This window comes from Crocodylus siamensis, chromosome 13, assembly GCF_052110815.1.
Source record: "Crocodylus siamensis isolate JL-2025a chromosome 13, ASM5211081v1, whole genome shotgun sequence".
In the NCBI taxonomy this organism is placed as follows: Eukaryota; Metazoa; Chordata; order Crocodylia; family Crocodylidae; genus Crocodylus; species Crocodylus siamensis.
The window spans coordinates 34,890,614-34,906,865 of NC_143407.1; the positions used below are offsets into that span (position 1 = coordinate 34,890,614).

At 44.0% G+C, this 16,252-nt stretch overlaps 1 protein-coding gene across 3 annotated transcripts in view; it reads right to left on the minus strand.

Annotated features, from left to right (window-relative positions):
• The window catches only part of MED13 (mediator complex subunit 13), a 75,356-nt gene extending 59,931 nt beyond the window's left edge, over window positions 1-15,425 (minus strand). For all 3 annotated transcript variants that reach the window (XM_090025033.1, XM_090025034.1, XM_090025032.1), the window contains exons 1-2: window positions 14,846-15,425; window positions 12,486-12,720 (exon numbers count right to left, since the gene is read on the minus strand). In XM_090025033.1, the coding sequence (XP_089881159.1) occupies window positions 12,486-12,720; window positions 14,846-14,911 (301 nt within the window). In that variant the 5' untranslated portion in view covers window positions 14,912-15,425. The remainder of the gene's footprint in view (window positions 1-12,485; window positions 12,721-14,845) is intronic.
• Between the last annotated feature and the right edge of the window lie 827 nt (window positions 15,426-16,252).

The following is a 16,252-nucleotide window of genomic DNA, read 5'->3' on the forward strand; positions in this document are numbered from 1 at the left end:
CCGTGCTGAGAGTCAAAGAACTAAAGGCTAAACAGACATCAACATTAAATGCCAAATGCAGCATTAATTTGTGTGCGATTACAGCATATGCTGACATTCCACCACCCAGCCAGCGTGCAGGGTATTAGCACCCCTCCCCCTACACCGCGCCTTCTGCAAAGCTCAATCTATTAACTAATGCTCACACAGTAAGCTATTAGCAAATATAAATAGTTGACTACAGAAACATGTTTTTAATTAAAAGATACCCACACCCACAAGATTAATGGAACTTCTCCCCAAAAAGTAACCACTGCTATTATGCACAATAGCTTATAAATGCTCTCACACCTTGCCTAGTCTGGGCTGCTTACCACAAAAAAGGCAACTGATAATTATGCTAAAGGTATTTCCCAATGGGAACTGGGAACCTAAATACCATTACGTATCTGGTCCTCAATGTTTATTAGCATCTGGTCCACAATGTTATGAGGTGGAAAAAGAAACAGGCTTTGGGAAACTCAGCTGACAAATCTTCTCTACATACAGGGTGTGTCTACACAAGATGCTAAATGTACAGCAGACTAATTGTACTGTACATTAGTGTGTGTCATGGCAAAAGCCATGCTACTGCACTACTGTGCAGTACAATTAGTCTACTGCACATTAACATCACTAAAAAGGCGTGTGCCACTGCTACTGCACAGCATCACCGGTTACTCCACATTCAGTTAGTACCTGTTATTACAGGTACTAAACTTAATGCGCAGTACCTATGGCACAGTAATGCACATACAGATGTGCCTACAGAGAAGCTGTAAGCAACTAGATGAAACCTGTCCCACATTACCAACGTGCGCTACACTTCAGAACCCTAGCAATCAACATTTTGGTTATTTTTAAGCTAGTCTCCAATAAGCTGATATTTGTTCTTCAAACTTATTTTGACAAATCAAAAGCCAAGGTCATTACTTTCCATTAAAAATAAATACAAGAAAAAAAGAGCCCTCCAAGGAGAGAAGCTTTTCCCTAACCCCACACCACACAACTGTTATCCTTGTCTGACTATAAGTGGTGCTACTTCAAAATATTTCTTCTGAGATGTACTACAAGAAAAAAGCATCACAGGACCATTGATATCAAAAGGTTACCGATACAAAACACCATTCCTGGGTTTAACAGCACTAGTATTTACATGTGCCCACTTTACAAATATTACACCCACATGTGCCTCAAAACCGTCCAGAACTTGAAGGGTGCCAACACTGAAAGAAAATGGAGGAAAAAAAATAAGATGTGCTGTGCCTGATACTCCACCACCATAACTCTTCCCTCTTTTAAAACAAAAGGCCCAAGCTGTGTAAGACTGCACACTTCTTTATTCGCAAAGTGCACAGGAAAATAAAGAAGAGTTGCATGGCAATAGACATTTAGAGACTTAGACCTCATCTTAACCAGTACAAAAAGAGCATTTAAGTTAAACTTGGAAAATATAAACTACCTAAACCAAAAATATTCTCGCCCATCATGCCTACTTCAAACCACTGAAGACCTGCCAGATGGCAACACCTCACTATTTCCTAAAGACTTCCCTTGGTTGACCAACTTCTGTTAATCCAGAGTCCTGTTGCTAACAGCTAAGCATATCACGACATTTTTTAAACTTCCCCAACAAATATACAAAGAGATAACTAAGCAGAGAGGCCATATGACAGCACATGAATGAGAAGAAACGTGGAAATTTGGCATGTACCGCAGAGCTGGATTAGGCGGATAAGGAGTTTTCCATTCTCTTATCTTCTGGACATAGCTAGTGAAACATCAACCTCTAGAGGCTAGCGGCACACATTTTAGCATATGTGAACTGCTACAGCTGTTCAAGCATACACACCTCTTTCAGGCATTCTTTTATTCCAGAGCCTTTGTGGTCACGTACATAAGCTTCCTGCATAGTGCAGCCCACGCTCTAGCCCAGGGGTCAGCAACATTTTTGGGCAGAGTGCCACAACCTCAACTTGTAAGACGTTGGAGTGCCAGGCGCAGACAGTGGCAGAGCAGCAAAGGGCCCGATCCTTACTGTGGAAGCACAGCGCCTGCCCCTTCATCTGACCCCAGGCACATGTGCCAAGCAAAATGCCTTTGCGTGCCATGCTCTGGTTGCCTACACCTGCTCTAGCCATAGCTGGACTTGGACTTCCCCTCAGGCTGCAGTGCAAACGCTGGCATCTTGCTGTAATGAGCGTCTGGATCAATACAGCAAGGTTCAAAAAGAGCATATGAAGAGGAACGACAGAGAATTTTGTGGGACACAACATGTAGGACCGTGGCAGCTTTTGTTAAGGATAAATCAGATGTATTCCACCCACCCTGAAAGCTCCAGGAAGCAGATTTATGGTTGTGGAAGGGCATGCTTTGAGAAAAACCTGGAAAACTCATGTTTTTCCAGGTTTTCAGAGGTGTAAGCATATGAACAACAACTGCTATTTAAAAAGAACAAATATTTGCTTTAAAGCAACCATCTGGATAATACAGCAATTTATTAGAGAATTCCTTTACCAGTGGCATCAAAAGGTACTGCCATGGTTTCTCTTTATTATAAAGTTTCAATGTCAGAGTGCAAAATGTTTGAGCTCAGGCAATTCTTGTTTTCCTGGGCTCAGAAATATGTAAACACACACTCAGAAATGAGCCCCCTATCCTACATGTTGAGTTGCTGTTCAGCATATACTGTTCAACCAGTGGCAAACAGCATGATATAACAAACATTAACTACAGAACTTAATGATCTGGACTTTAACTGCACAATAAACCCTGCACCACTTCAAAGGTTAAATGCTCGGTTCCTATATCGCGCTATTATTTAAAAACTTTAAAAAAAAAATCCCCTGCACGTTAGCTTATTTTACGGTAGCTCTTAGAACAGGCATTTTCAGTCACTTTGCCCAATTTTGTTTTGGGGTAGCAGAGTATAGCTGGGGGGAAGAAAGGTGCAAACAAGAATCTCAGCAACTTCAGCAATAATTAAATGAATGTTCATCAACGGTCAAGGTGCAAGTATGAAGGAAGCAGGTTCTTCCAACGATTTTATTTTCCTCCAAAGCTTTGGCAAGATACCAGTCTTGCAATTTTGAGCTAACAACTTTGGCTGACAAAACAGCTACATCAAATTATTATTCATAACAATTTTCTTTGCAAGAAAGCTGGCCAAATTCTGCAGTACAATTGTGTTAATGGCACATTTAGACAGAACCTACAGAGCTCTTGGATTTTACTGGAGAAAGTCATATTCTACCGGGAGAGGGTCAACTTTCTTCTACCATACTTTAAAAAAAAGCGAGGGATGGGGGAAGGGGGAGGAAGAGAGATTTTTATTATAATAGATAGCACATTACAAGCACACACAATCTTACCAGGATCTATTTTAAGTATTCTTTCCTTTTCTCTCAAATCTTTGGCTCTCAAGAAACATTTTAGAGAAAGTGGTTGCTTTATTGCTACTGACTAGCATATGCAATCTTCAGCCACGTTTGTTAAGTGTGTGTTAGAGGAGGCGACCCTTAACATAATCCCTCTCCTTTTCTTTAGTGTTTGAAAATGATTCTCCCCAGTAGGAACAAACCTGGCAGATAGAGAACGCTAGGGATACTTCACAGCCATCTACAGTCTAATTTCATATATAGTAGCACACTAAATTTTGCATTTCAGATATGAACACCAGGGGGATACTATCAAGCTCTGACTAAAATAAACTGGCTTAAAACTCTACTCAAAATACCAACAACCCTTGTTTTCTAAAAGAGACCCTCCAATATACATGGCACTGATGTTGATCTCACCTTTAATTAAAATGCAAATCATGACAAGGAATAACCTTAACTAAAAGATGTCTGGTACAACATTTGGAAGGGAAGCATTTAGTAGGCAAGATGTAAAATTTAAGCTTCTTTTATTTAAGCACTTTAAGACATCAGGTACATTTTTTCCTCCATTACTCTAATTACCTAGAGAACATTAGGTAAACCTGATGCCTTCTGTGGGGGGTCTGCTCTGCCCCTGTTGGGCACCGCGACCCTCAGGGAGACCCCTCCGACTGCGACCCCTCCAACCGCTCCATTAGAGGAATCCTAGCAGGTGAGATGTACACATACCTTACAAAATACAAGCACACTTACTTCATCTTCAAGGTAAAAAGAAGCAAGAGAGTCTGAATTCAGAGAGCCTTCAAAACGGCCTTACATACACATTGTTTAATGCACAATTTTCTTTGGCAAAATGGTAAGAAATCCCACAGAGAAACTGGAATTAACAATAAGGTAACTCCAACGGCAACAGGCTTGCCTTTAAGTGCCTCTCTAAAGCTATCACAACTTGTGGTAGAGGCGATATCTTTTATTACACCAACTAGACTTTTCCAAAAAAAATTCTTTAAAGCCAAGAATACATAAGCTTTGTTTATAGCACTGCAAGGCTAGGAATTTAACAATTAAAAAAAAAAAGCCAAGAATTTTTTTTGTTTGTTTTTTTACACACATTGCTCTTACAGAGAGATGTGGGTTTTCCAGAAAATTTTCCAATGCCCTGAACAGAGCGTGATCTGATTTAGCATGCTTATTTGACCTATATTTAGTAAACAAAACTAAAAAAAGTACCCCCGTGTTAATTTTATGTCCCAATAGCCACAAGTATTTGAACTGAAATACTTGATTAGGAACAAAATTAAATACAGCACACTTAATGTGGTTTAAATGTTACGTTCAAACACATTCAAAGCTTTATGTGGAAAGAGATTATTTGTATTGGAATACTTGTAAGAATGTAAAGACAATACACAATACCACGCACTTCCCTTACGCTGTTTGTTTACATGTAAGGAAATATACACCGGCACTGAAAACCATCGACACACTCACTTTAGCACACCCAAAAAACTACGCACGACATGCAGTGCTGTGGTTTGGATTCACTAGGTGAATTCCCAACTTGATTTCTGGTTTGGATTATAACGTGAGTGCATTTACCTTCCCTGTTTACAAATCAATGAAACACAGATGCACTCTCTCACACACTTCCTAGGGAGAATCACCTGAAAAACGTTAATTACAACTTTGAAACTGCCAAGCTTGCCTAATATTGTATTGGCATCCATTCATTGTTACTAATGAATTTTATGAAACAATGAATTTTTAGAAATGGAAAACTTCCCACAGAAAAATAAAGCGCTGGGAAATTTCCCACCCCACATGTCTGTTCTTACCAGAAACCAAGCATTATCCAGAAGTTAGGAACACTGCTTTATTTCATTTAAAAGAAAAAAATCAAGTCATTTGCTCCCACAAGAACAGTGTGCAGGAGAAAAGGCTAGAACCCAAGGCCAAAATTCAAACTACTCTCCAGTACATTAGGACCTGAAGAGACAGCTGTTCCAGGCTGATGGAGGCAAGTGAAGTGCATTATTCTCATCTTTTTAGAATGGAGGAGTTTCGGATAGCTACTAAACAGAGACCTACCACCTACAGAACGCCTGCCTACTTAGTCCAGCTGTACTGTACCTCCCTACAGAAAGGGAAGGCTAAAAAAGATAAGAAACCTTTGCCTTCACTCCCGTTCCAGAAGTCTATTCACGTTTTTATCTATATGATCGGGTTAAGCTGTGTAAACAAAAATGTGCGTACTTCAAGATCGCTGGAAAAACCTTCAACTTGAAATCAACTCCATTTCCAAAGGGAACAAAAAAAAAAGTAGCTTAAGGTATCACACCTGTCTAGGCCCCCCTTCCACTTAACTTTTTCAGCCAGCAGAGTTTGCAGCAAAAGGGGAACTACCCCAAATATGCAAAAGAAATGGTTACAAATGATGTTGTGCAAGCAAGTCAAATCCACAAACAAACTCTGGGGGGGAAAGTGCTTTTGTCCTCAAATTTCTTCTGCTTAGAATAATTTTTAGATGTTACTCAATATTAATGGGTTGAAGAAAGTCTTAATATTTTTTTTTGGATGCACCTGTCCCTCCCTGTCCACAATCCCATTTTTCCTTAGCACTGAAACATTTTAGAGCAGTGCTTCTTTAAGCCATTTTCTAAAGATGAGATAGATGTGTTGCATGTCAAGGAACATACTTTTTAAATCCAAGAACAAAATTGGATTTTTCATTTATATTTAAATCTGTAAATCTTAGAAATTACACCAACAGCCAAGAGCTCCTAAAACACCTAATAATAAAAAAAAAAGCCAACAACATATTTTAGTGTATATTACTCAGGAACTTTACGCCATATTGGATAAAAATGGTTTTAAACAGCAAAATATGCGTGACAAAAATGAGTTCAGCCTCCCCCATGGACCATGTTATCATGGTTTTAATAATACAGAAGACAAATCACTTTGCAGCACAGTTGGTATAAAATTCTTATATCAAGGGTTAGAAAAGCTTTTAATGTCTGTTACCTGCTACCCCCAAAGTAAAACAGGGGCAGAGTTTCTTACAGCAGCTCTCATTGATAACAACCCAATTATAAAAACAGACTGTTTAATGCAAAAAACCCAATTTACACAAACCACACTTCCTACGTGAGCCTCAACTTACAAGGGGAAAAGGGAAAGAAAAAAAAAAAAAGTCAGCAGATGTACTGTGAAATTACTGCAGTAAGCTACATGACTACACAATAGTCTTAACCAAGTGCTACAATAAAAAATGCTGTATTTCAAAATTAAATCATATTTAATTTATATTCAGATTCAGCAGCTTTAGAAGATACTAGTTCATGATTTCATACAAAGTCAGACTAATTCAGTCAGGTTGCTTGACAACGGATTCAAGATTCTAGAACTATTAGGGGAAAAGTTACAAAATACCATGTATTGTTGAAAGAAAAAAAAAGTAATTGCTACATGTCACGAGCAATGGAGTTGCTACATACAAGAAAAAAAATATACCCAAAATGCAGTAGACTTTTTTTTTTTTTTTTTTTTTTTGGTGGGGGGGCGAGAAAACAAAAACTAAACAGTAAAACAACAGAATATTTCTTGGGAACAAATAAAATGGGTTTTCCCTAAAATAGTTTATAGACAGTCGCACTGTTTGGACAATTTCCTTGCCTGGGAAACAGTCTAGCTACAATCTATTGTTCAACATCACCTATGCCCCTACACAGCACCTACAGAAATAAGTCTTTTCTGCAGTACCATGCATACATCCTCTCTTCCACCCTGGGGGGGGGGGGGGGGAATCAATACCCTATAAAACGTTCGTGTTTCTAGAAGTGCATACCGAGCTTGCTTATGCAGATATGAATATTGCTTCAGCCCTTTGTTGATTTTCATGAGGATCAAGTTTGGCTTGTCAAGACAGACACGGCATCATTGTGTTTTGACACTGCACAGAACGCGTGCCATAATGAAGAGCAGAATGCGAGCAAACGCAAGATATAAAAACGGCAAGCAAGTGTAAAATACAAAGTGGGACAATCTAACACGGTAACTTTGCTTTCCTCTGAGTTTGGGAGCAATTAGGTATGCAGATACATGTCAGTTATGCTGAAGGAGCTTTGTCAAGCATCATCTTCAGTGACAAAGGGCTCTCTGCCCGAATTTCTAAAGGCTATATTCTGCAAACAACAGCGAGCCTCGACACAGCGTATCATTACAGCAGAGCCCAAAGTCCTGTTTACTATACTGTAGCAATTCTCAGCTTAATCTACAGATGTTTCAGATGGACATGTTACTGCCAGCACTACAAAGAGAAAAGATTTCATCAACAGTACCTTCAAGCTATTATGCATAGTAAGTGGCAAGATTAAAATAAAAAAGCTGCAGATAAAGATGTTCCTAAAAGACTGGTTCTGCAATGTTTGCATAATGCTTATTAGCAGTTTTGTTGCGCTGGACGTGTCTCCACATGGAGGACACTAGTATGTTAAAGAATATGTTGTACAGTCAACTTTGATGGCCAGAAGAGCTGAAGACAGAAAGAGGAAGAGAGAAATGCACCGCTCCCCGCTATAGCATCCATAGGCATATGGCTAACTACACATGATAAAGTTATTTGGATGTTGCACAGGTTTTTGGTGCATGTTCTTGGAGTGGGGCATTTATCCTTCAGTGAACAAGACGGTCAGACTAACATGGACAAAGCATATCAGTTTCTGCAGCTAACAGCACCCAGTGACGTGTTTAACATCTGAACTGGCTGCCTTTGATCCCTGGGTCCGAAGGACCAGGTGCCTATCTCCAGCTGAGTTGACTGGGGGTTGTCTTCCCCAGAAGTCCAGAGCAAGACTCCAACTTACAACAGAGAACAGAGGGCTTCAAAAGCAAGCACTGACAACCAAGCAAGCAAATCACCAGCAAAACGGATCTCAAAAGTGTGGATTTTGGACAACTTTCTTGTCTGCAGAAAGCTGGCAGGTCACATGGTGCTGGCTCTCCTACTGCCTTCTAGCTGCTGCAGATTGGCAGAGGCTACAGACATCAGTGCCAGTTAAATGATCCACGAGACTTGGAATCAGGAAGGAGATGACCTAGGGTACACTATTCAAATGTAGTCCATACCAAGGAAGCTGGAGAATCCTCAACTCAACACTCAAAATTATTACTGCCACCAAAAAGTCACAGCTGCATGCCCTCCACAAGAAAAATAACCAACAATGCATGGGCAAGAATGATCCAACAAAGCCTGTACATTCTCTTATTCAACATGTTATTTTTTCTCGTTCTATTCCTCCCCCACCACATCACATTTGGAAATGTATGACCCAAAGAAAAGGGGGTTCTAGTATGCAAAGGATAAATCCAGCAAATAAAGATTTATTTTTATTTAATTAGGAAAAACAAAGAGACACCTAGGGAACAAGTGTTCACACCTTATGGCTTACCACAGCAAAAGGTGTAAATCAGCTGGCCAAAGGCCCGCTGATGAGATCCCTAGAAAGTGAGCATCAAAGTACAGCTGTCAGGTCTCAAGCACGCTTCGTACCTACGTAGTTTTGGGGTCAGGAGTACACTTTTGCCCACATTAAAACCCCACATTTCTGAACAGCCATTTTAAATCCCACAGAGACAGTGAAAGATGATTACGGCTGTTCAAAACAACGAGATAACATGCTGCGGCATTCTGAACAAGCTGAAGAGTAGCAGAGGTGTCCTCCTTTAAGCCTTGCTGCGAGAGAATTTCTATAAATCAAGCTGCATTGCCACTACAACACATTACCTTTGTGAGGCTCTCAAAGGGTAAATTAATGCCACTGACAAGAACAAACTAAGCAGACAGAACAATTTTTTGCATCATATCTGACAAATGGCTCTCAAGAAAAAAAAACAAAGCTTGACTGAAAAAAAAAAATCAAAATTCTTAAATCAGAGTCACTAATCTCAATTTATTGCAAGAGTTTCTTATCGAAGTCCAGACAAGGAAAGTTCAGATGTACCCAACAGTCAAGCCATGCATGTGTCCCTCCAGAGCAGAGAATGAACCTCCAGAGATGATATGGCAAGCAATACATGACTGAATTTCACATGAAAAGCAGTGATACTCTGTTTAGAGCTGTTCCTGCCAAGATCCCACACGTGACAGTCTTGAAAGATGCCATAGCAAAACCTTCGTAGAAGCTGTTCACCGCAATCCATTCCAGAGAAAAACAATGTCCTTTACTCACTAAATATACAATTCACGGTGAATCAAACTCCAAAGAGAAGCCAGACTGTTACCAGCATCCAGTCACGCCAGGAAGTAAATAACTACTGTCTTAGCAAATCACTTGTCCTTGAAGAAGGCTCATTTCAAGGCAGTAGCACACACAATAGCATCATGAGAATGGTCCCAGAGTACAATCAGGTCCCCATATCACCTCTGGGATGGTGAATAGCCTTCCTTTGCTAAGCAACAGCATTGATAACATGCAGTCCAACTATCTGTCTTCACCGAACATCAGAGCTGCAGGTGGCAGGCTTCAGCCTAGATGCAATTTTTCTTTTCCAGAAATAGCGCAAGTGACCACAAGACAGATGGGACAGTCTGAAGTAGTAAGGGAAGCTGTCCATTAATGATTTCGGCCATAAACAATGAATCTGTCAAGCAGTATTGTTTAGATTCACTCTTACCTCCTGGATATGTTCACATTAACAAGAAGCTGGAGAGCTGCCTTCACCTTTATCTCTGCTCTAAACCAGCCAATTCAACTCCTAAAGATCACCTGTATATCTACCACCAGGTACACAGGATCAAACAGACTAGCGCCATCACCCAGACTTTGAGACAAGAACCTCCCTGCTGGAACAAGAGATCAGATATGCTTAACCAGAGAGGAAAAGTAATGAGCTTTTAGTCACAGAAGCTGCAAGGAAATGAGCACATCTAGGGCTGAAACCACCCTTGTACCAAAATGCAGCAAGCCCTGGTCAACTCCCACCTACCTACACATACAAAACAGAGCAAACCTAAATAAAAGAAAGATCCAAAAGCAGACCTACAAGTAAGGCTGAGAAAAAGCCAACCTCCATCAGCTCTCCATTACACTCTAGTAAGACTCAAAGTTCAGCACTTCCAGGAAGGACTGGGCTGACCACCCATGTATGAGAGCACCAGTGTCCTGAAGAATCTCCTAGCAAAATGCTGATTCTGAAAATTCAACTGCAATAGGCTAGCAGTTTGTGAAGCAAGCTTCATTACAATCCTCCTGCACCTCTGCTTTACATCAGTCCACTAATGTTTTTGTTTGTGGTTTTTTGTTTTGGTTTGTTTTATTTTTTTTACCCGGGGGGGGAGGTTGTAAAAGAAAACTTGGACCAATCAAAATTTTGCGCAAAAGTAGTTTAGAAATGCAGCTTCCAACATGGCTTAACTTCTGTCCTGCAGTCTATTAAAAAAAAATAAATGAATGAAAATGGAATATGCCCATTTCAACTTAGCTCCAAGCAGGCAACACTGTACAAAATTTACATCGATACTTCTGCACAAGCATTGGTTTTAGCTCAGGAAAGGCCCAGGACAAAAATAGCATTGAGTCTAAGTTACATCTCAGCCATACAGAAGATGGTCCCCAAGGGTCAGGACTGAGGTCATTCCTAGGGCAAAATAAGGAAGCTGTAAACACAGGTCTACAGCTTGCACTAAGATGCAAAGTTTCCATTTACAGGGCTGCTAACAGCAGTAGCCGTAGCAGCAGCAGCATCCCAATTCTCATAAACTCAAATACTTCATCATAAACAACTGCCAGCATACTGCATGAAGTCTTTTTCCAGTACATAATATCCTCTCGTTACCAAAAACAGGAAACTCCTTTCTATAAAATAGCTGTACATATAGAATTTTTTCAATTTCATATTTGCTCTTTAGTATGTCTGCGGTTACATAAACAGCATCAACAAATTTGGGTTCCTTCAAGCAACATTTATTCACCTGCAAGGAGTTTCCCCATAGAGAATGAACAGATTTCCATTTTCACCAAAAGCAAAATCAAACATAGGCCTCTTTTTTTCCTTAACTACAACAGGGTGAATGCTACTTATTATTCTAAATGAAAGTATAATATGACTTGCTGCTATTGTATAAAAAGAGCCTGTAAAGTTACTTGTCAGACTTCAAAGTATGTGTGTACAAAGGCAATAGTTTAACTCTGACAGCAACACATACAGAAAAGAAACAGATATATTTGGCAGCAAGATTATTAAAAAAAAAAAAAAAAAGCTTTCTGGAATAGAAAATAAATATTACAAGTCAACATTTTCAAAATAAGGTGCCTAAAATTAGTACCAAGATATAGCAATACCTAAATAAGAGCAGCCTGATTTTAAAAACTGCTAAGCCTCCACTGACTTCAGAGGCGATTATAGATGCACAGCACCTCTGAACAAAAAGAGTATTAATAGACATGGGTTTTAGGATTTGTTGTTCAGCCAAAGATACCAATTAAATTTAGGCATCTTCTTCTGAATATTCTGGCTGGTGATTTTATTCCAAGGAAGACTACTTCACCTGGTCTCACAATTTTCTAAACCTTAAAAAACAGTTCTGAAATGTAATATGTGAACACAGAGATTTTCTGAACTTCCTATGATGACGGCAACCCAAAGCATCATTCTGAAGTGTTAGATCATCCCACACCTAAACCACACATGCACAGCTTTGGATACTTTCCTCTTTTTGAGAAGAAACCCACCAAAAATTCACATAATTCCCTTTGTTTATCAAAGTAACAGGATCCACAAGTAAAGAGGGGGCACCATTCCTCTGGGTATGGGCAGATACTTTAATCCCAAGTAGGCACACAATTTACTATTGCACTACACGATCAAAACAGACGTTCCATTATAAGAAGATCCCACCATCAGAGTTATCTGACTTTACCCCAGCCCATCAGCACCATACATTCAAACTGAGCAGTTTGTCAGGTCGCAACACTACAGAAGATGAGCTGTACATCTTCAGCGTCATTTCTACTATGCTAGAGAACACAAGGCTGAAGGAGCATATTCCTTATGCCAACTGAACCAAATTTAGTAATAGTCTCTTACCTGCCAGGTCATGATGAATCAGGTCAGCAAAGTTGGGGTCATCGCCCCACCAAAATATCCACAGCTCTCTGCGTCCAGGTCTCTGATCGCGCCGCCAAACACTCAGTACGTCAGCCTTCAGACAGCGACTGAAACTGCTCAGAATGGGGTCTTCTTCCGTTACGGGAAAGAGAATTGGGGCAGATGTTGGGCCCTGCCATACGTATCGTTTCCATTTAATGCCAGTTAAATCAGCCTGGGGGAAGAGGGAACAAAAACAAATTCAAGGACATGTTTGGGCAAAACCAAGGTTTACTAAATCCAGAAATCATTTCTAGTTTCTTAGTTAGAAAGAAAGTATAAGAAAGACTCAAAATAAAAAACTGCCAGAGGATCCCTACTTGCTATGAAAGCATCAAAGATGAAAAAAGAAACAAGCTCCATTGGTTAAGTCAATAAAACTTGCCTGAAACTATATTCTAATTTCTTAAACCTGGGCGTATACCAGAATGCCAAAAAAACCCCAACCCTAGGTCCCAAGTTATGATGACCTGTATCCTGTTTTCAAACCGTCTTAAATAACTTCTAATTATTAGTAGCAGAAGCAAATCCACAATGAAACTAATCAACTTTTTAAAGGCAGCAAAATAAAAAACAAAAAACAAAAAACAGAAGTGAAGGGCAGCAATGGAGTTATTTTCAAACAATTTCATAACTGCATGGTTATTAACTAATGATGCATCTTGGCAAGGGATTTTTTTCTCTGGACTTCATCTTGCATCGTCGTCCCCTCTCTGTATTTAAGTTACAAAGCACTTTCAGAAACCTGTATACAGTCCGCCTAGCCTCAAAGGACACTTTCCAATCCCCTGAAAGACTTTACTGGTTCCAGCAAAAAACACAAACCCTTTCAGACACAGAGAATACTTCAAAGAAGTGTGGTGGCTATACCCTGTGTGACTCTGCTCTCTTCTCATCTCACGTCTTACAAATTAAATTCTAGATTATTTTTCCTTGCTGTAAATGTGTTTGACTTTGGTCAGAAATGGGAAGTTATAATGTGCCCCAGACCTTTCGAGCCAAAATGTATTTTACCCTACTTCTTCCTAGTGGCACCTAATGGGAAAAAGATGATACTAGAACAGTTATTTACAAAGCAACACTACCAGAGACTAAAGTTAACGCTATGACCACTGCTTGGCTGGAGTAATGACCTCGAAGGGCTTGCCAGGAGGCACCAGGGGTTTAAGCTGATAAATGAGCCTCTATGATGGATACCTTGTACTTGCTTAATGATTTCCTCCTCCCCCATATGAGAACACAGCTAAGAGTATTGCAGTTCCAGGTCTAACATGGCAGCCTCCCCTACTCCAAAAAAAAAAAAAAAAAAAGAGCAAGGCTGGATTCCAGGTTACTAAAGGATTTGCAACAGTTGGTACTTCTGAAAGACTAGAGGGCTTAAAAGATGTTGGTGGTATTGAGCTACAGGCCTGATGCTGCCGTCCCCTTGCTATCTGGCAGACACAACCAGGCTGTCCAGAGTCCCCTACCCCCAAATCCATCAGTGCAGCAGATTGACACATGTTTGACAACACCATCATCCTCAGTACCAGGCAGCCTACCTGGCACGCGGCGGTCCGCGGGCCAACGCAAGGCTGTCTACCTGGCACGCGGCAACCTGCAAGCGACTAAGGCTAGCCCAAGCCACGACTCCCCCCAAAAATTGACTTGTTTCCATCAAGTTGGTGTCAGCAGGCGTCAACCCTGACTCCTCCAATGAAACCGCGGACCCCCAAACAGGGGGATCGCCCAGATCGTTCGGATGAAAGCGAGCGGTGGAGCCAATCCATCCGGGAAGAGCGGGGAGTGACGCTTCCTCGGGCAAAATTCCTCTGGCCACGAGATAAGATTGCGGGTTCGCCCCCCCGAGAAACCCGGCCTGGCCTCCAACCCAGGAGCGCTGTCTGGCTCGGATCGGGGAGGGGGAGGGAAAGAAAGTTAGTTTGCGTGCCGCCTTCCTGCCAGCGCTAAAACGAAGACGGGTGGCGATCGGGCGGCGGGAGTTGGGGCTGGGAAGGGGGAGGCGAGTTGTGGCGATACAGTGCTGGGAGTCGGGGGCCGGGAGGGAGAAGGGGGAGGCGAGTTGTAGCCATACGGAGGCCGGGAGGGGAAGGGGAAGGGGGAGGCGGGTGGGGAGAGGAATGGGGGCAGGAAGGCCGGGAGGAGGAGGAGGAGGAGGAGGAGGAGGAGGGGCGCCAGGAGACAGACAGCAGGGTGGGGGGAGAGGTGAGGTGCGGGGCCTACTCCGAGGACTCATCCAACCCCTAAAAAATGGCTGCTCGGCCTCCCCTCCCCCCCGCGGCGGTCGGGCACTCACTCACCAGGCAGAAGAGGTTGGAGTGGCAATCCTCCAGGCTGGCCCCGTTCGGCACGAAGCAGGAACTCATCCTCACAGCCGCAACCCGCGCGCCATTATCCCACAGCCTCCGACAAGAAAGAAAGAGACAGGCGGGGAGGGAGGCGGGGGGCGCCCGCACAGAGCGGGAGGCGGCTCAGCGCCGGGCCGGGGCCGGGGCGATGGCGGGGGGAGGCGCGGGCGCTGCCCGCCGGCTCGGGGGGGACGCGGCGGCAGGAGGAGGAGGAGGGCGGCGATCCGGCGCGGGGGGGCGCGCAGCGGGCGCGACCCTCCGTCAGGGGCGGGGGCGGGGAGCGACGCCCGGCCCCTCGTGTCCGCGCGGGGGGCGGGCGGCTCCCGCCGAGTCCGGCCGCCCCGCCGAGTGCCCGCCGCCGCGGCCGTGTCCGCGCGGGGGGCGGGCCCCGAGTGCGCGGCCTGCGTCCCGGAGCGCCGCCCGCTCCCTCAGCGGTGCCTCTGGCGGCGGCTGCCCGGCCGCGGCATCCTGCCCTGCGCCGCGTCCCGGTGGCGGTGCGGAGGGGGGGGGGGTCCGCGCTCCCGCTCCGATCCGAGCCCCTTTTTTTTTTCTTTAATGGCGGCCGCGGGGACGAGAGTCCGGGGCCCCCCCCCGCCGCGCCGCGATTGGCCGCCGCCGCGTCACGTGACGCCGCCCGGTCATGGCGGCTCGGCCCAGGCGGCGGCGGCAGTGGCGCGGAGCGGCCGCTGGGGCCCGAGGCGGCGCTGGCGAGCCCGGCCGCTTGCCCGTTGAGGCACCGCCATCTAGCGGCCGCCCAGCGCCTGCGGCCCCCCTGGGGAGGCCTGGAGGTGGAGGCGCAGGCCCCAGCCCTCCTGGCCGCCCCTAGGGGGTGCCCCGCACCCCTCGCACACCACCAACAGTGCCGACAAAGCTGGGGCCAGGGCCAGGGCCAGGGCCCCAGAGCTTGGAGCCGGACCGAAAAAGAGCCCCGCTCCCAAATAGAGGGGCCAGCAGCTGGGTCACGCACGCGCCGCCCGTCGTGCTCGGGACGTTTCTCCGCAGATGCTATTGGACTCTTCAGCCGAGTTCAAAATCTTGCCCCCTCGCATCGAGGCCAAGCCAAAGGAGACGTTCGCTAGTAACGGCGGGAGGTATCTCAGCGGCCGGAGGACGTGTTGAGGGCAGACCTGAAGAAGATGGATGACTCCCGTTAAGACTTGGGAGGAGCGGTTTGGGCAATAGGCTCCAACGTCGACTGAGTGGCCCCGTTTTGAAGGAAACAGTCTCACCCTCAAAGTGGAGGGCAGAGAGCAGAGGGAGGAAAAAGGAGAGAAGTCTGGGCCTACGGTCCGTTCTCCCCTGTGAAAAGAGCTGCAGCTTCTACACACGGGTCTGCGGTTCACGGATAGGACTGTTAAG